Below are 19,040 nucleotides of genomic sequence, written 5' to 3' on the forward strand. Positions count from 1 at the left end.
AGCCATTTTATACAAATGGAGAAATCTTGGAACAGCGATGAACGTTCCCAGGAGTGGCTCAAAGACTCATCCAGGAGCCAGGTCAGAGAAGAACCCAGAATAACATCAAAATAACTGCAGGCCTCACGTGTCTCAGTTCAGGTCAGAGTTCACGATAGAAGGAGACTGGGCAAAACTGGCATCTCCAAGGAGAAACCCACTGCTGACCAAAAAAGAACACAAAGGCTCGTCTCATATTTGCTCTTAATGATCTCCAAGACTTTTGGGAAATCATTCCGTGGACTGACGAGGAAAAAGCTGAATTTTTTGAAAGGTTTGAGTCCCGTTACACCTGCATAAACTAACAGCATTTCATAAAAAGTACATCATACCAACAGTCAAACGTGGTGGTGGTAGTGTGATGGTGTGTGGCTGCTTTGCTGCTTCAGGACGACTTGCTGTAACTGATGGAACCGTGAATTCTGCTCTCTACCAGAAAATCCTGAAGGACAACGTCCGGCTATCAGTTCATGACCTGAAGCTCAAGCTCACTTGGATTATGTAGCAGGACAATGATCCCAAACACACCAGCGAGTCCTCCTCTGAATGGCTCCAAAGAAAAATTAAGGTTTTGGAGTGGCCTGGTCAAAGTCTGGACTTAAATCCGATTGAGAAGCCTATTACAAGAAAAGGACATCACTCATGTGCAGACAACTCCTCCTTTTATTACAGGTGATGTTTGTGTCCTTATTGATGTGAATACTACACAAGGCCGACTTCCTTTTATCAAAAACAGCACATTTAGAGCCTCACATGTCACAGTATGAGCTGCAGGAAAGCGTTTTATGAAGTCCACTACAAATGCTGAAGAAACTGTGGGAAACAGTTGAATGCACACACACACACACACACACGCACACACACACACACACAGTATAAAACTGATCAACATATTATTTGTGATTTGGCACAGACAGCTGAGACTTCCTGTTAGTTTGCGTCACTTTAGGCTCCTCATTCAAAGTGTTTAAAACACGTGTAGACTTCGTGACATGCTCTGATACAGAGTTATTCAAACTTCTTCAGGTGGTTGTAGAGGGACTGGACGTATGTGAACACACACATGGGATCGGGCTTGTCCCCCATCTCCAGCATGTCCTCCACCTCGATCAGACGCAGACAGTCAGCCTGCTCCCTGAAAGAGAAACAGAGCACATCCAAACATACACTGATGTTTTATTATGTTTTATGAGCAAATCACTGTAAATTTGTTCCTGTAAAATAAGAATGAACTTGTCGCTGTCGATGTCAGCATCATCTTTACTACTTAACACCGGCAGAAGCTAATAATTCATTTAAACAAACATTAAGCACCTGCCCCGGTCATTTTACTATATTTTAAGTACAGTAAGTAAAACTCTAGTGGCCACACCCACCAGTAATTTACTGTACTTCTACTGGGTGACCTTTACTCCACAACACTGCTGACGGTAATTATTTATCAGTTTCTCAGTTCATAACTAATTTATCAATTAGCAATGAAAAAGTAATTTCTTTGCTTTCATTATTGTCCTTTTATTCACAACAGACATCACGATGTGGAAACTGATGTTTCAAGTAGTCTTGAGACTCTTGAGTCTTGAGAGAGGATGCTTCACTCTGGTAACCAAGAAAACAGAGTTTCAAAAGAAGTGGAAACAGTTCTATTTTAATCCAAACCATGACCTTTTTCTAAAATTAACCCAGCATATTTTCTCATAAATGTATAACCTTATATTTCCAACTCAAGCCCAAGCTTTTTTTCCCTCTTATTTATTTTAAATGTTTAATCTTGTAAATTTAGCTTCATCTCGGAAGACTGACCTCCTCTCCTGGCTTCATAATTTATTATTCCACCTAAAATGGACCTTTTATCACAGTGAACACAATCACTTGCCGCCTCTTCTAGCCAGCTTACTCTGCGGTAGTGAAGGCCAGCTCTAAGTTGTGTTTGCGGTTTGCAGGGTCAAGAGAGTTGTATTCAAACTCCAGAGGGAAGAAGGAGTGGACCAGGGCGCAGAAGGCCATCCCATCACTCCAGCTGGACGAGAAGTTCTGGATGTCTATGTTCTGAGAGGTTACAAGAAAAAAGAAGAAAACAATCACTCATGTGTTTCTTTTTCATTGGTTTATTTATTCAGTGTTGACTCCCAGAGCAGTCCTGGCAGTATTTAGTAATACACAATGTATCTACCTGAAGAAATTACCAACCAGAAACCCCAGGAGCTGAAGACTGAAGCTTCCTGTGTGGTACAGAACATCCATGAAGTTTCTCTGTTAGTCTACTACTTAGCACTAATTAGCTGATATCTGTGGTTTGAACCTGTTTATGGATGAATCTTTTTAACCAAGCTTTCTGGCATCAGTTGATAACTTAGCACTCCACCTTTCATACAAATACAGTCCCTTCTGGCTCCAAAAAAAAGACTTCATAGTGCCAGCCAAAAACCCTGATGCTGGGGCTTCAAAATGAGTCCAAAGCATAGACAATATAAAAATTTTCCTTGAGGTCACCCGCTGATTTGTCATGTTTACAGAGATCAGGGCCGAGGCCTGTTTCTCTACAGATTTCTACTGAGGTTTTGTAGACATGTGACCACTGACTGTGTGACGTTAAGTTGTCTGCCATTGTGAAGGTGTGACAATCATGGTGACAGGATGAAGTGATGAGACCCCAGTCACAAAGGCTTAGAGACTGGCCTGCAACCATCTGGCAACCACCAGTTATGAGGGAAAAAGTATTATCCAACGAGGTGCTGGAAGTTGATGGCAGTTGCTGGGAAAATGATTGCTCCAGTCACACAGGTCTGTGGACCATTCCCCAACCATCCTGTCATCAATCAGTTGGCAAAAACCTTCTTGTGATTGCTTTGGGTGCTAACACGTTGTAGACAAACACTGTTCAATTGCTCTCTGAGCTGTAGTGAAACTGTGAAAAGTGCAGAACAAACCAAAAATGGAGACCATTGATCTTCAAATAAAGTTGCACCTTTTGAAACATGTTGGCTGCAGCGCTGAGGCACAACTTTTACTTTGAAGGCGAACACTCTCCATTTCCAGTTTGCTTCGTATTTTTTCAAGTTTTGCTACCACTCGGCTAGCAGTTAGCGAGTATTTGCAGGCAAACATGAAAAACTACAGGCAACCTGCTAGCAATCAAAGCAATCACTAGAAGGTTTTTGGTGCAGTAACTTCTTTGAATCTAAATTTACCCAGTGACAGCCAGCAACCTCCAGGAACCACCACTGCCAACCAGTTGGAGAACACACATTTTTCCATAGCAACCAGTGTTTGGATTGCATCCAACTCTCGAGCAATGACTTTATGCGAGGAATGTCAATAGGACTGAAAGGCTATGATCGCCTGGTGGCCATTAAAAAGAATGCAGGTTTAAGGTGCTTCACATTGTCTTTTAGACCGTCTGTGGTCCAGAAACCAGTGGGTGACATTGCGGTGACTACATCCATCTTTACATGCGGTCTGTGGAAATTACCATCCAATGACTTTGGGAGGAGCCTGCAACAGCCCACAACTGAAGCAGAGTGGTAGAGTATTATAATATTTTATTTTTCTCCAGTTGTCACAAGCAATGAAAAGACATGTTAAGTCTTAAGCCTCTGCTTTTTTATTTAATATAATTCATTACATTTAGTAATTGTTCTTTGAGAGAACATAAAAGTATATCCAGCAGCCATACCTGATAGCCAATGGTTTTGGAGCGACACCACTCCAACAGGATATGTTTTATACCACTGGCACTGGACACACCAAAGCTCTGAGAGCGCTTCAGTTTAGGCTTCGAGTCTTTTGGCCTGTTGGAGGCAAATGCAGCTCATTTTACAGCTGAAGAACGAGTTACAAAGGAAAAAACACAACACAGTTTATACTCTGTTACTTTATAGGCTCCGAGTTCATCCTTTCAAATAAAGCCCGTTTGGCTTGAGCACCATTGGAGCGTGGAAGTGTTTGCGACTTCATCACATCCTGTTTAAAGTCGCCCCCTGCTGGCTTGTTCGCTTTCCTGTGGAGAACCAGCAGAAAACAATATGAAGCATCAGGATGGGGTTTGAGAATGTTTGACTAAAGCAGCCATTCAGACAGAGTAAAGATTAAGTCAGATTAACCAGGGTTGATGGTCACAACTTACTTGTCTAAATTAGGTGAGAAGCCAGATTTTATGATTGATTTGGAGGGAAGTAATTTTTCTGTAGAACAAAAGGAGAACAAGTAATTAGCAAGAAAAAAAAAAGACAATACCAGAAAGAAATCACAAGCCCCTGTGATCTGTTATAAATGGGCCCGAAGAGGGTTTACCTGCAGACTGAGGGAAGCTCACACTTCTCTTTAAACTGGGGCTGGGTGTTTTAAGTACTGGCACTAAATTGATCAAATAAGAAACAGTTGTCAACCTTTAAAAATAACTAGAATAGGAACAAAAGAAGCAGATAACATAACTCACCACGTTTAAAGGGATATTCTCCAGGTTTTACTGCAGGTTCCTGCGAGGCTGAAAGGCTTAAAGACTGAGCCGTTAAAGCAGACGATGAAGACTCTGTGTTGGGTTTGGTCATGGCAGAAAGTGGCACGTGAGGCTTTACTTCACTGGTGTCTAAAGAAGAGAATTAAACATGTTTTAAAATGAGGGGCCAAACCGAACAACACTGCCGATACCGCAGCAGGGCACGCACCACGTCTAAATGGATATTCGCCTCGCTTTATCGTTGGTGATTGTGGCATCAACAGGTTTGGCACTGAAGCTGCACTCTGATCAGATTTAGATGCAGCGGGACCGTCAGAGCTGCTTTTGGTTAACGCTGTGAGAGGAAGATGGGGCAAAGCCTGAGACTCAGTCGCTAATTGATCCTGGGATACCTGGGACCTTTGTTCCTTTGCGCCACCTGCACAGGTGGAGATAATACAGTATTAAAATGAAAAGAACCTAAACTAATACAAAAAAAATTTAAGTGGCAAACAAGACATTCTCCAGTGTTGGGTTCATAAATCACTAAAAACAAGACAGGTCTAGGTCTTCCTGAACCATGACAGGACCACATACTTGTGAGTAAAACCAGGAAAAACTGGTAAGAAACAACAACAAAGATTGGTTGACAGATTTATAAGAATTACCAGACCAGAGGGGTCATCACATTAATGGGTTACTGGAGTATGTTGAGCCTAAGGTCAGAGTTTTCGGTGTCATGGAGGTTGCTCTCTTTTAGCTTTAACACATCACCATCGAACTTATACCGTACACAAAACCTGGTCTGGACCAGGCTACTCAACTCAATTCAGTTCACTTTCATTATATCGCACCAACTCACAACAACCGTCGCCTCAAGGTGCTTTATACTGTAGGTAAAGATGCTACAGTATTAGAAAGAAACCCCAACAATCACGCAACCCCCCATGAACAAACACTTGGCAACAGTGGGAAGGAAAAACTCCCTTTTAACAGGAAGAAGCCTCTGGCAGAACCAGGCTCAAGGAGGGGCAGTCATCTGTTGTGACCAGGTGGAAGTGAGGGGAAAGAAAAAGGAAAGTTTTAAGCCTAATCTTAAAAGTAGAGAGAGTGTCTATCTCTAGAGTCCAAACTGGGAGCTGGTTCCACAGAAGAGGGGCCTGAGCGCTGAAGGCTCTGCCTCCCATTCTACTCTTAGAAACTCAAAGAACCACAAGTAAGCCCGCTATCTGCAAGGGAAGTGCTCTGTTGGGTTATGTTCTGAGTTTCGTCTATAAAAGGCACATTTTCAGTGATTTTGTATGCTGCAAGTGTGACACAGATTCGCTTCTGCAGAAACACATTTTATAAATACAGCACGTTGAGCCATATCTTGCTAATGAAACAGAAGAAAGCCATGTAGTAAAGCTACAGCAGCACAAACTGGCACTGACATGGCAATTTGTGTGTAGTTGATGAAGAAAATACAAGATTTTTCCCCCCCCAAATTGCTGTATATAAATGGTATGACTTCTATTTTGTTTCATGCTCTGATGAAGGTCACAAGGCTGAAACGTTAGCATGTTTGTTGGCATGGCAAAATAATTTGGTGAAATTGAGATTTGTCACCTATTTCCCTGAAGTTCTGTGCTAGTGCTACCTATTGCCTTTAGATACTCAATGCTGGAGCAATGTGATTTTGGCTTAGCACCACAGATGAATGCACTGGGAACGTTCATCCTCTTCAGAGATTTCTTCTTCATCAGGCTGTGGGAGAGAATCAGGCCTGAATGCACTGAACAGCTTTTAATATTTAAGTGGATCATTACCTCTAAACAGCTATCGTGTTAGAAATAAAAGGCAGCAATTAGAGTGGTAACATAAATAAATCAAACAATTAATGATTTTCTGCAGTGCTGCTCTTTTGACCTATCTGCATCACTGGTGTCGCCTTCAGTTTTGTGCAGATGAAGAGTGAAATTACACATAAAACACTATTTTTCATGCTCAGAGCCTGAAACAGAAAACCTGACTTAACAGAAACAGTTGACGACCACCAGCATAATTCCCGTCATCTCTGAGTGATATGTTGAATGTACCGCACCCCTCTGTCACCATGAATGGGTGCAAAGATGGACTGACAACTTGAGAACTGACTCAAGAGTCTAAATGTAACCTTGAGCCAAAAAAGAAGTGGCTTATTTAGGCAGCAGAAAATTAAATTCCTCCAGGACCTCTGAACCTCAGTGACCTAAATCCCAGAGTATCTACAGACCGCTCGAACAAAGCCAGATTTTCACAAGAGTTAAAATGTCATAAAAGCATCTTCCAAACCTGCAGAGTAGCATCATAATAAATAATACTTGAGTTAACTGACCTCTTATAAAAGGATATTCCCCTGCTTCCCCTGCTGTAGATGGAGCAGGTTTGGCTGCCTCTGCACCGGCTCTAGTTGTCATGGCAGTGACGGGAAGATGAGGCTGGGGTTCATCAGCATCTGAAAAAAGAGACAATCTAAAGTCCAAATGGAACTGATGGTTTGAAGCATTATATTTGGTGAGTGCCTGCAGTCTTTGTTTGGAGAAACCTGGGAAGGCTGGTTTTGAACTAATGATGCTTTGCTAGAGTTAAAAAATTTTTTCTCTTTAGGCAGTATTTAATAAACAATTCGATTCAATTCTATTTATATAGTGCAAATTCACAACAGTCACCTCAGGGTGCTTTATATTCAGATGTCATCACTTCGTCTGGAAGATGATCCAAAACTGTCAGCCTCAGATGAGAGGAAATTTGTTAGGATGTTCAGGAACAACTCAGGAACCACCAAGGCTCAAGGCTGCCATGAACTGGAAACTGCTGGAACACCAGAATCACTGTCTACAGCAGGGCTCTTCAACTCCAGGCCTCGAGAGCCTCTGTCCTGCAGGTTTTAGATGTGTCCCTGATCCAACACACCTGAGTCAAATGGCTGAATTACCTCCTCAGTATGCAGTCAAGTTCTCCAGAGTCCTGCTAATGACTTCTATATTTGACTCAGGTGTGTTGAAGCAGAGACACATCTAAAACCTGCAGGACAGGGGCTCTCAAGGCCTGGAGCTGAAGAGCCCCGGGCTACAGTGAAGCGACTTTTACATCACCGTGGGCTGAGAGGGCGCCGACCAAGTAAGAAATCGGCACCTTTAAACTCGATTGAAATTTGCAGCTGCCCACATGGACGAGCCAAATGCCTTCTGGTTTGATGGTTAGACGATTGCTGTTGTTTTGGTACCAGTGGTACTGGTACACTGCACAAAGTGGATGGAATAATGAAGAAGGAGGACTAACTCCAAATTCTCGAACTTCAGTTCAACAGCTAGATGGTTGAAACTTGGACAGAACTGTGTGTTCCAACAGGACAATGATCCCAAACACACATAAAAACTGGGTTGGACTGGATAAAGCAGGCTAACATTAAACTTCTGGAATGGCCTTCCCAGATCCTCGACCTCAAACCTACTGAAAAATTGTGGACCATGCTTTAAAGCCAGGGTCATGTAAGGAAATCAACCAATTTAAATGAACTCTACCAATTCTGCCAAGAAGAGTGGTCAAATATCTCGTCTGGATTATGCCAGAAGTTTGCTGATGGCTACCAAAAGCATCTGGTCAAGGTACAAATTGCTATTATATAATATTAGCAGGGGTGTATGTATATATTTGAGCCTGTATGTATACTTTTGGCCCTGTGTGGATTAGAGAAAATCCAAAATAACTTGTGCACCCAATTCTTGTTTTCTAAAGTTATTAAAGATGTGTGCTGTACAATCAACCCACCCTGGACAAAGAACAGCTCAAAGGAATCATTAAAAGCCTCAAAATTACCACAACATTGATGCCTATGAGGGGATGTAAACTTCTGATTGAAGGTGTAAATACAATACACTGCAGCGCACACTCGCAACGTTCGATTTATGAATCTATGTGTTTATTTTCTTTTACACGTTCATGTTCATCTCAGTTTTAATGCCAAAATAAATCTCTGCACAAACAAACAACAACTTGGACCTCATGAGATGGAAAGAGATGGTTTAAAAAAAATGTATAACCGCAAGACAAAAAAAGAGGAAATGCATTTTAAAATGGGATTTTTGGATATTGTGTGATATGTACAAAACACTGCTGAGTGTAACGGGCATTTTCAGGGTTTATAGCAAAACATTTGGTTTTGTGGATATATTCTCCATTCTGGGTAATGTAGAAGTTTTTGGGATTTGTTGCCTTGTATTAGAAACTGTTGCAACATCAACGTAGCAAAGGGAACATAAAAATTCCATTTTGAGCTTAAAATCATTTTAAATGTCTTTATATAAATCTAAAGTGAAGTGTGAACTAATGAAAAGAGGACATGAACTGACGTGAACTGGGAGTTTCCACAGCTGAAGACTCTGAGGTGTGTTTGGTGATGGCAGTCAGAGGTCGGTGGGACTGTGGAGCAGCTTCAGCGGGCTGGGTCACGTCGGCGTCTGCAGAGAATACAAAGTCAAAAGTAAAATCAGCCCGAAGAGTCACCCTGTCTGGAAGTGGAGGTGATGCTGCCTACCTTGGTGTCTCTCTTGTGCAGTGGGGGCTACATGGGCGACATTTTTCTCTCCTCTCGCTTCAGTTCCCTGTTCAGTAGAGACGTGGAGGTCAAAACACCCACTTCTATTATTTAGGTCAACATTAATAAATGAATGATATCATAATAGCCTCAAAAAAACAAAGGCAATAAGATGATGATGTAATAACACTGAGCTGTGGAGAGGATGGATAAGGATTCCTGCAAAACACGCGTCCTTTATTGGCATCTTATTTCAGACCAATTAATGCCACAGTAACCTCAAATACAGTATACTGGTTCATAAAGAGGCTGGGCCATGAGGGAAAATTATAGTATCATAGTATTATTTGTACTTCAGAGTGAGGAGGTGGTCTGGTCAGACCAGTAAAACCAGCTCTGCTTCATATGGCTGTGACTGGAAATATTGTCTCTTGCATACAAATTCTGATCTATTCAAAGAGATTAAAGTGGACCTATTATGCTTTACCTTAATTTAAGATCATTAATATATTATAGCAGTGGCAGGTGCTCATACTGAACATAGCCAAAGTTTCAAATAATGAGGCCAAAGTGTGTAAAAGTAATTGCGGCGAGCCAAAAGCTCAGGCTTCAGGCAGCTTTATTTACCCTGTCATCTCAGACACACGCCTGCATGTGAGGGGCAGCCAATCAAAAGAGCTGTCTTAAAGGGGGAGGAGCTAAAACAGCTTGTTTCACAAGTGTCGCAATAAGGCCCAGTATGAGATCAATAAGGATTATTTTGCACCGTGAATCATGCAAATCTACTCTAGTAAAGTCCAAGAGTAAAGATACTGAAATTTAAAGCAACACTGAAGTGAAATCAGGAAGGGTGGGGGGGGGGGGGGGGGGGGGGGGGGTGAAGAGCAAATGATCTGCTCAATACTTAAGATAAGATAAGATAAGATAAAACTTTAATGATCCCACGACGGGGAAATTTGTGCATTACAGCAGCTCAATACAGAGAAAAAAAATGAAACGGATGAGTAAGAACAAATAACTAAACTAAAAACTAAAACTAAAATTCAATAGAATAAAATAAAATAGCAAAAAACTATACACATATACATAAGCACTATATACATAAATATATATATGTATATATATATATATATTTACATATACACACATATACACACACGTCAAACACTATATACAGATATCAAAATATTATATACATTTGTAGCCGGTAAGGTACACAGCATACACGGTATGCATTATATGGGTGAGTGTAATAAATAAAATGTATCTGACTGTATGGATAAAGTGATGGCAGTGTAGGTAAAGTGTCCAAGTGACTCATGACATCATGATGTGTTATACAGTCTAACTACTGTTGGGATGAATGACCTGCGAAAGCGCTCCTTCCTGCAGCGAGGATGTTTCAGTCTCTGACTGAAGGAGCTGCTCAGCTCACCCACGGTCTCATGAAGAGGGTGATGGGGGTTGTTCATGATGGATGTCAGCTTTGCTAACATCCTCCTCTCACCCACCACCATCACAGACTCCAGAGGACATCCCAACACAGAGCTAGACCTCCGCACCAGTTTGTCGATCCTGCTCCTGTCCCTTTCGGTGCATCCACCCCCCCAGCAGGCCACTGCGTAGAAAAGGGCAGATGCTACCACTGTGTCATAAAAGGTCTTTAACAGAGTCCTGCAGACACCAAAGGACCTCCGTCTCCTCAGCAGGTGGAGTCGACTCTGGCCCTTCTTATACAGGACGTCTGTGTTTGTACTCCAGTCCAGCTTGTTATTGAGATGAACACCCAGGTACTTGTAGGCGACCACTGTCTCAATGTCCTTTCCCTGGATGTTCACCAGTGCTGTAGGGGGTGGCTTCCTCCTGAAGTCTATGATCATCTCCTTCGTCTTGCTGGCGTTGATTTGGAGTGCGTAGTTCTCACACCAGCCGACAAAGTCACTGATGACCCCCCTGTATTCCTGGTCGTTCCCATCTGATACGCATCCGATGATGGCCGTATCATCTGAGAACTTCTGTAGGTGGCAATGGTCTGAATTGTACCTGAAATCTGAGGTGTACAGACTGAACAGGAAGGGTGAGAGGACAGTGCCCTGTGGCGCCCCCGTGCTGCAGACTACTACATCAGACACACAGTCATGGCACCTCACATACTGTGGTCTGTTGGTGAGGTAGTTGATGATCCATGCCGTCAGCTGCTTGTCCACTCCGGCTCCCTCCATCTTCCCTCTCAGTAGTGCAGGCTGGATGGTGTTGAAAGCACTGGAGAAGTCAAAGAACATGACCCTCACAGTGTTCCCTGCCTGCTCTAGGTGAGAGGGGGATCTGTGCAGCAGGTAGATGACGGCATCGTCCACCCCGATGCCAGGCTGGTAGGCGAACTGCAGGGGGTCCAGCGCTGAGCTCACCAGTGGGCGGAGGTGGTGCAGGATGAGCCTCTCCATGGTCTTCATCAGGTGAGAAGTCAAGGCCACAGGTCTGTAGTGGTTGGACTCCCTGGGATGTGTGATCTTTGGCACTGGAACTATGCAGGAAGTCTTCCACAGTTCAGGAACCCTCTCCAGATTCAGGCTCAGGTTGAAGATGTGCAGGACCACCTGACAGAGCTGGTCTGCACAATCCCTGAGCAGTCTGGAGCTGATTCCATCTGGACCCGCTGCCTTCCTGATCTTCGTCTTCCTGAGCTGACTTCTCACCTGATCAGCTGTGAGGTGGATGTGAGGCTGGGTTTGGGTGGTTGATGGGGCTGGCTCCGCTGTGGGTGAGGGTGAGGAGAGCGCAGGCAATGATGGCATTGCACCAGGAGAGAGGGGGGTCAGCATAGGGAAGGGAGCAGATGGGAGCTGAGGGGTGGGGGAGGTGGTCAACGACCCAGAGTCAAATCTATTGAAAAACAGATTCAAGTTGTTAGCCCACCCCCGGTCAGCAGACACTGTGGCTCCTCCATTGTCCTCAAAGTGGCCAGAGATTTTTTTCATGTTTCTCCAGACTTCTCGGACTCTGTTATGTTGGAGCTGTTCCTCCATCTTCCTCCTGAAGCTCTCTTTGCCTCTCCGGATCTTGTATTTTACATCCTTTTGCACTCTCCTCAGTTCCTCCTTGTCTCCAGATCTGAAGGCCCTCTTCTTCTCGTTCAGCAGGGCCTTCAGCTCTGGGGTCACCCACGGTTTATTGTTGGAGAAGCACCGTACCTTCTTGGTTGGCACAGTGTTCTCCACACAGAAGTTCATGTAGTCTGTGATGCAGTGGGTGAGGGCGTCGATGTCCTCACCGTGAGGCCTGCAGAGTTCCTGCCAGTCTGTACATTCAAAACAGTCTCTCAGGGCCTCACTGCAGTCCTCAGACCACAGTCTTATTGTCTTCTTGGTGGGGGGTTTCCTCTTCACAATGGGGGTGTAGGTGGGGTGAAGAATGACCAGGTTGTGGTCTGAGTGGCCAAGCGGGGGTAGAGGTGATGAGCTGTAAGCCTCCTTTGTGTTGGCAAACAGCAGGTCTATAGTTTTATTGTCCCTTGTGTGGCAGTCGACATATTGGGTGAAGTTAGGGAGAGTGGAAGAAGGTGAGGCATGGTTGAAGTCCCCAGAGATGATAATCAGGGACTGCGGATGTGCCGTCTGTAACTGAGAGACGGTGGTGTGGATGTCCTCACAGGCTGCTGTAGCGTCGGCCGACGGCGGGATGTAAACAATTAACACAATAACATGTGAAAACTCCCGGGCCAGGTGGTATGGCCGAACGCTAACCGCTAACAGTTCAATGTCTTTGGTACAGCGCTGCTCCTTCACAGTGATGTGTCCTGGGTTACACCATCTCTCATTAACGTACATCGCCAGTCCCCCACCTCTCCTCTTACCACTCTCCCTCATGCTCCGGTCCGCTCTCACCAGCTGAAAGCCCTCCAATGTTACGACTTCAGCATGAAGTTTTGAGGTGATCATCAACACATGCCGCTCACTGTGTCTGTGTTTATACATTTGCTTTGGCAACTTCACTCATTCAATTTCTCACAACACACAGCGACGGTCCTTTTGTTGTTCACAGCGCGGCACGCCGTGGAGCTAAAATTAATTTAAGGCCTTTATCGCTCATTGCAAACCTGCTGGTATGTGTGTGTGTGTGTGTGTGTGTGTGTGTGTGTGTGTGTGTGTGTGTGTGTGTGTGTGTGTGTGTGTGTGTGTGTGTGTGTGTGTGTGCTCACTTTTCTGCTTGTGTGATCTTCAGCTGTTAACAGCTGACAGCTTCTCCTTTAATGACAGCTGTGGCCAACAAACCCATGTTCCCACTGAGAGGCTATTTTAGATCTTGCAATCAGCAAGAGTTTCCGCTGCACTCTTCTTACATCCCAATATAACCCCAAATGGATGCTTTGGAAATCAGGGAGTTAGGTTGAGCAGTTCAAACAGCACCTAAGTATATCACCATGAAGCTGTGGCCTGTATTCACCCTATCTCCCACCCCGCAGCTTTCCAACCACAGGCAGTGCTCATAACAGTATGAATATCCAGTCCATCATCAGGTGGGAGATTAGCACCATGGTGATCTGCAGGCTCCACAGTAGCTGCTGTCTGACTCTGTCTGACCCCAGTAATCTCTGCAACCTCTGGATGAGTTCACCCCTACAAGCTCCTGCTTAGAAACATGCTTTGGCTAGATACAAACACACAGGCAAAGGCATGGCTATCCCTTCAGATGAAATTATAGGCTAAAAACTCCAGGTCAGCTGGGGCTCCAGTTTGCATGTTTTCCTTGTGACTGTCTGGATTTCCTCTGGGTCCTCCCTGAGTCCAGAGGCATGCATGTTAGGGCTAAATTGTGACTGAATTAGCTGTAGGTGTGGCTATGAGCGTGAATGATGTGTCTGTCTCTTTGTTAGCCCTGTGATGGATGGAGACCTGTCCAGTGTGTACTACGCCTCTCAGTCTGTCTCAGGTGGGATAGGTTCCAGTCCCCTGCAATCCTAGCTGCATAAACATTTAAGAAAATGGATGGATGGAAACAGCCCATCTAGAAAATGTGCAGCAAGCACCTGAATGCCTGTCGATCAGGCTAATGCACTCTATTTAACAACGGATTATAAGTCACCTCTGGAGATCCACTGAGCGCTATGTCGCATTTTATTTTCTTTCAGCCCACTGTTTTGGTTTTATAACCAGAGTTTAGTTCACAAACCTCATTTTCAGCCGCAGCAGGCAGCTGTTTTCAGTGTAAAAGCCGACAAACCTAATGCACAGAGTGAGCTAGCAATGAGGGCATGTTTAGATTCTTGAGACAATTTCAAATAGTGTTGCTTCCTGTCTGGTGGGTGTTTATAGGTGTTATTTCAGAGGTTGAAACAAAGTGTGAACATCTGGTGATGACAGCAGAGATTTCCTGCTGGTCATTAAAGACATTACATCATAAGGCATGCGGCTCTGGCTTCAACTCATGGGCAACACAGCAATACACAATATCTACTTAAATGACAGCCACCGTTTTGAGGACAGTCTCTCAGAGAGTTGGATCCTTTTTACTAACTTGAGGCTCCCTCCACAGTTTCCCCCTTAACCCTCTGGGGTCTGGGGTATAATTGGCTGTTTTTGACTACTTCTGAGTTTACCTTTATCGTTCACCTTAGAAACTGCTTAGCACCAATAGGAAAGGGGATGTTGTAAATTGTTTTGTTTTGTTTTTTGTTTTATTCACAAGCACTTCCGGCTATCAAATATCCAGTTTTTGCCTTTTTTCCTATATGAGGACAATATACAGGAAAAAGCACCGCGTAACTTATTGATCATTACTCTGATTTGACTTTTTACTTGGCCTATCAACACAATTTAAAAACTGGTACATAGTTTGAAGTCCGCACGCGGAGACTTGGCGAGACAGCATCCTGTTGTTACGTCATCTTAAGTCGGGGATGTAATTTGGGTGCACTGGTGTGTCCGTTGACCCCAGAGGGTTAATAAGAACTTTTATAATTTACCTGTTAGGATACAAGAAAGGCTTAAGGTTAGGGGTGGGGCCAACTTAAGTGATGTTGAGACTTTGTCACTGATTATCGTCACTTCTAGCGCCAAAAATCCAACATAACGGCAGTCCCCACCCACCCAACTGTGATGTCACGTTGGTTACCTCCATCTTTTAAATACAGTCTGTTTGTTAAAGTGGAAAATGATGGAGCTGAGAATCATTTGAGATCATTTTAAAACGGGGGGTGGGTGGGGGTGTTGAACTGTTATTCGTTGGAGTTTGGGGGGGGGGGGGGGGGGGGGGTCCAATATTTGGGAAAAGACCAGGTGACCTCAGCGTGGAGGAATGTTGGAAGGCTGTGTGCTTTGACAGGACAGCTGGCTGTCCCTCTCGGGGTGTGGGCTGGGGGGAGACTTTATCTCACAGGGATGTAGGGACGCAATTCAACTTTCCATTAGGAGATCTGAGACTTGGATTGGCTAGGAAACAAGATTCCTGAGTGATTAGAGGACAGACATTTATTTTTGTACCTGTCATCTGAGCGTGTGTGTGTGTGAGTTATATCAAACAATGCCCCCTCGTATGTGTGCTGTTACAAGCGTGTCGTGTAGCACGCTGTTCTTATTCGTATCCTTTTCATGAAGTCCACTACGCCCCTGATGGTGCATGATGTGATCACTTCACCATGATATGCTCGCTTGTTTGCTCGTGTTTAACCGTGTTAGAAGGTTGCAGTTGTTGGTGAGCATGCAAAGGCTCAGAAGAGCTGCAGCTCACTTCTGAATCGCAAACCCAAAAATACATGTGCCCTTTGGAGGACCTGCTGTCATAAAAGCAGGTCATGAGGAGAAGAGGGCTGATAAGGGGGTAGGGGAGAGTGTAAGTGTGTGTTTGTATTTGTGGTGGGATTCATTTCAAAAAGGATAACTACACAGATATTCAGCATTAATAAAGCTAAATGGTATTACACTGCTGGATTATATTAAAGTAGACCTATTATGCTTTTCCTACATTTCTGTCATATATGTACAGTTATAAAGTCTCAAATACTGAGATCACTGAATGTACGAGTAACCCCTGTGAGCCAGATTGGCAGAATTCAGTCAGCTCTAAACACTCCCTTTAAGACTATTTTTTCTACTCATGGCTTTGTATGATGTCAGCAAGTGTGGATATCCTAAAATGACCAGTCCAGACACACATGTCTGGCTCTCAGGACCAGCTGCTCAAACCTTCTGTTTGTGAGGGGCAGCCAATCAGAAGAAATCTGACTTCAGGATGAACTGAAAGGCTACACCGTATGAGATAAATAATTATTTTAAAGTCTGAATCATGCAGAGCCACTTTAGTAGCGTCCAAGAATAAAAAAAAATTGGCCTGCATAATCTGTCATCTGATCTTTTTAAGGGTTCTGTGTTTTTAACACCTGCAGACGAGCAGTTTTAATGATGCTACACAGTTATGCAATTTCTGTTAAGAAGCATCCGGCCATGTTCCAGTTTAGAGTGATGTTGCAGCAATGCGCAGTGACATTTTGGAAGGATCACAGCTCAGAACATTCACGTGGTGTGAGTTTGCTTAACATGAGATGTTGGACTGGGTCAGGTGTACCTGTTAATGACAGAGGTCTAACAGCACTTCCCTTACAAAGACGGACCTGCCAAACCCCCCATGTGAATTTTCATACACATGTAAATGAGCTGTCCCGCTAACAAACATACAAACCGAACCAATCACACAACCTTGTTGGTGGAGGTACTGCAAGTATATAACCTCTAAACAGTTATCGGCTAGGGATGAGATTTTTCTGTTCTAGAAGCTTCTTTCTTTCTGTTTGCACTCTTTGTTTTATCATCCAATCACCTTTGCGCAGGCTTTGGTTGCATGCAGGTAAACAGTCCATGTGGAGAGTGAGAGAAGAATTAAATTAGGCTAATTGCAACCTTGGAACCATTGGCTACCATACGACAAAGTTTATCTGGATTTATAAACCACGGCTGGATTAGAGAACAGGAAGCAGAGTTAAAAACCGAAGAAATTCTGTTTTAAAAGTCTTCACACTCACAAACTTATGCCTGAAGCCTTCCTTCTTGTTTTTGTTAATCATCTGAGACCACTGGCATTTAAGCTGGTGTTTCGGTGGTGACCAAGAACCCTTTCTGCATCTTTGCTGGATCTAACATATCTTATTTTCCATCTACATATTCATCTAACTCCTGATATTTCAGGTGTGGATATCTAGTGATATTCTATTCTATTTCAGTAGAATTACAGACTGAATACTCACATTAATCTCAGCATGTCTCTTTGCTCTCCATGGAGGAGGACCGGGGGCAGCAGCTTGACTCAATCCTCCACTGAACCCAGACGGTTCAGAGGATGCGGAGTGACCTGGCTGGTTGTTTTCAGAGTTAACCAGACCCCTCTGCTCCTCCTCGGTCTTATATTGAATCTGCACATGACCATTCTCTAATCTTTGCTCCTCAGCCTTCCCCTTCATCTCGATCTTCACCCCTGAGAGACCCTCTACCAGGTGGCTGAGGGCCTCCAGCTTCGCCCTGAGCTGCAGGTTCTCCTCCTGGAGCCTGGTAACCGCCTCAGCCAAAGGTCCATTGCAAATGCACAGCTCCTCGATCCTTTGCTCAATACGCTGCTTGAAAGCACTCACGTCCACGTGCACCTCCCTTACAGCAGCTTGCAGCGTGTCCTTGAACTGAACAAGAGCCTCGTTCACTGCTGCCTCCTGACCCCGTTCTGGAGCTTCATCCATGGCTTTTTCAGCAACCCTCACCAACCCTTGGCTTCAAGTCAGATAAGAAATGAGGGGCCTCAGCATGAAGCTCTAAACCAAACCTTCAACTTATCCTCTACTTCCTCAAAATGAAATGATCAAATAATTCTGCGCTCTCGTCTCACTCCTTCTAAAAATGTTTCAAGGACATCTGATGTCTTCCATGACAGTTTTTCCAGTAAAGACACAGGAAGGTTCTAAAGGAGGTTCCAAAAGACTTCTTAACAGGAACTCATTAAAGTCCCATCAAGCTCCATGGAGGACTTCTCTCAACACGAGTGTTCGCTTACTCTTCCCTCTCATCTAGTCAAAGCAAGAGCAGAGAGTTGTTATTTATAAGTCATGGAAAACTCGTGCACAATGACATCTTGGAAAAAGAGATTATGTGCTGCACGGGCAGATCATTTTCTCAGTGCGCGCAGGAGATGGGGAATGATCAAACTAACCTTTCAAAGGAATCCAGTTGAAGTGGCAAATAATTTTCTGCCGCCCTCCTCTGCGGCAGTGCATCCACTTTGGGTTTCCTGGACGTCTACCCCCCAACACGCTGCCCCTGCTGCTCAGCGTGGTGTCTGAGCTAAAAGTGCCTCCACAGATTGGGAGCAACAGGTTTGTGTCTGTATTTTGGGACATAAAGGGGGCGGGAAAAGATAAAACAGGAGGAGGAGCTGGAATTGTTCAAGTGTTTTATCTCTAGAGGCGGTGGTTGCGTTATCTTGGTGATCAGGGTCTTCTTGGGTACGTTTTGAAACTTTATTTAAATCATAGTTATTTTACTGTTAATGAAAAATGAAATGACAATAAGTCATGAGTAATGTTATAATTTACGCTTATGGAATGAGTTTGTGTAACTAAAGAAATTGTATGAATGTTGTAGGACGCATAGCTGATGAGAGACATATGCAACATTTTATAAAATGTATACTTTACTAAATCTAATATTTTTGTGATAATAATCACTGAGTCAGTGACCAAGATGAGCTTACAGGTAGAATCTCATCAATTTCTTTGTCTATGCTAAATGCATTTTTTCCAGATCATATATTTAATTTGAAAGACTCACCTTAGAAAGACATCTGCAGAGATTGTGGTTAACTTACAGCTTAAATGTGTCTTAATCGCTTTAAGTTAATCATATAGCCTGTCAGGCTCAGCTTATATGATACGCTATATAGTTTCACAGTATAACCTCAAAGAAATCCAGCAGTTTCGCTTGAGCCAACACCGCCTCCAGGTGACCGTGACTTTACAACATTACAGGCAAG

At 43.8% G+C, this 19,040-nt stretch overlaps 1 protein-coding gene across 1 annotated transcript; it reads right to left on the bottom strand.

Moving 5' to 3' along the window:
• Positions 1 to 720: 720 nt before the first annotated feature.
• Positions 721 to 18,352, bottom strand: LOC115792443 (smoothelin-like protein 2). The gene is made up of 13 exons (XM_030746978.1): positions 18,222 to 18,352; positions 17,272 to 18,078; positions 9,036 to 9,102; positions 8,851 to 8,958; positions 6,834 to 6,953; positions 4,707 to 4,916; positions 4,478 to 4,627; positions 4,333 to 4,395; positions 4,166 to 4,223; positions 3,914 to 4,039; positions 3,716 to 3,830; positions 1,937 to 2,088; positions 721 to 1,174 (listed from the first exon to the last, which is right to left on the bottom strand). The coding sequence occupies exons 2-13, from the start codon at positions 17,752 to 17,754 to the stop codon at positions 1,048 to 1,050; spliced, it is 1,779 nt and encodes a 592-aa protein (XP_030602838.1). The 5' UTR covers positions 17,755 to 18,078; positions 18,222 to 18,352; the 3' UTR covers positions 721 to 1,047.
• Positions 18,353 to 19,040: the final 688 nt, after the last annotated feature.

This window comes from Archocentrus centrarchus, chromosome 14 (assembly GCF_007364275.1).
Source record: "Archocentrus centrarchus isolate MPI-CPG fArcCen1 chromosome 14, fArcCen1, whole genome shotgun sequence".
Classification (NCBI taxonomy): domain Eukaryota; kingdom Metazoa; phylum Chordata; class Actinopteri; order Cichliformes; family Cichlidae; genus Archocentrus; species Archocentrus centrarchus.

Coding starts and splice junctions, on each gene's coding strand:
- LOC115792443 (XM_030746978.1), bottom strand. CDS start 17,754: ATGGATGAAGCTCCAGAACGGGGTCAGGAGGCAGCAGTGAACGAGGCT. Junction 4,396..4,477: donor AGAATATCCCTTTAAACGTG/GTGAGTTATGTT, acceptor TGATCAATTTAG/TGCCAGTACTTAAAACACCC. Junction 1,175..1,936: donor CTGGCCTTCACTACCGCAGA/GTAAGCTGGCTA, acceptor TTTCTCTTTCAG/GGAGCAGGCTGACTGTCTGC.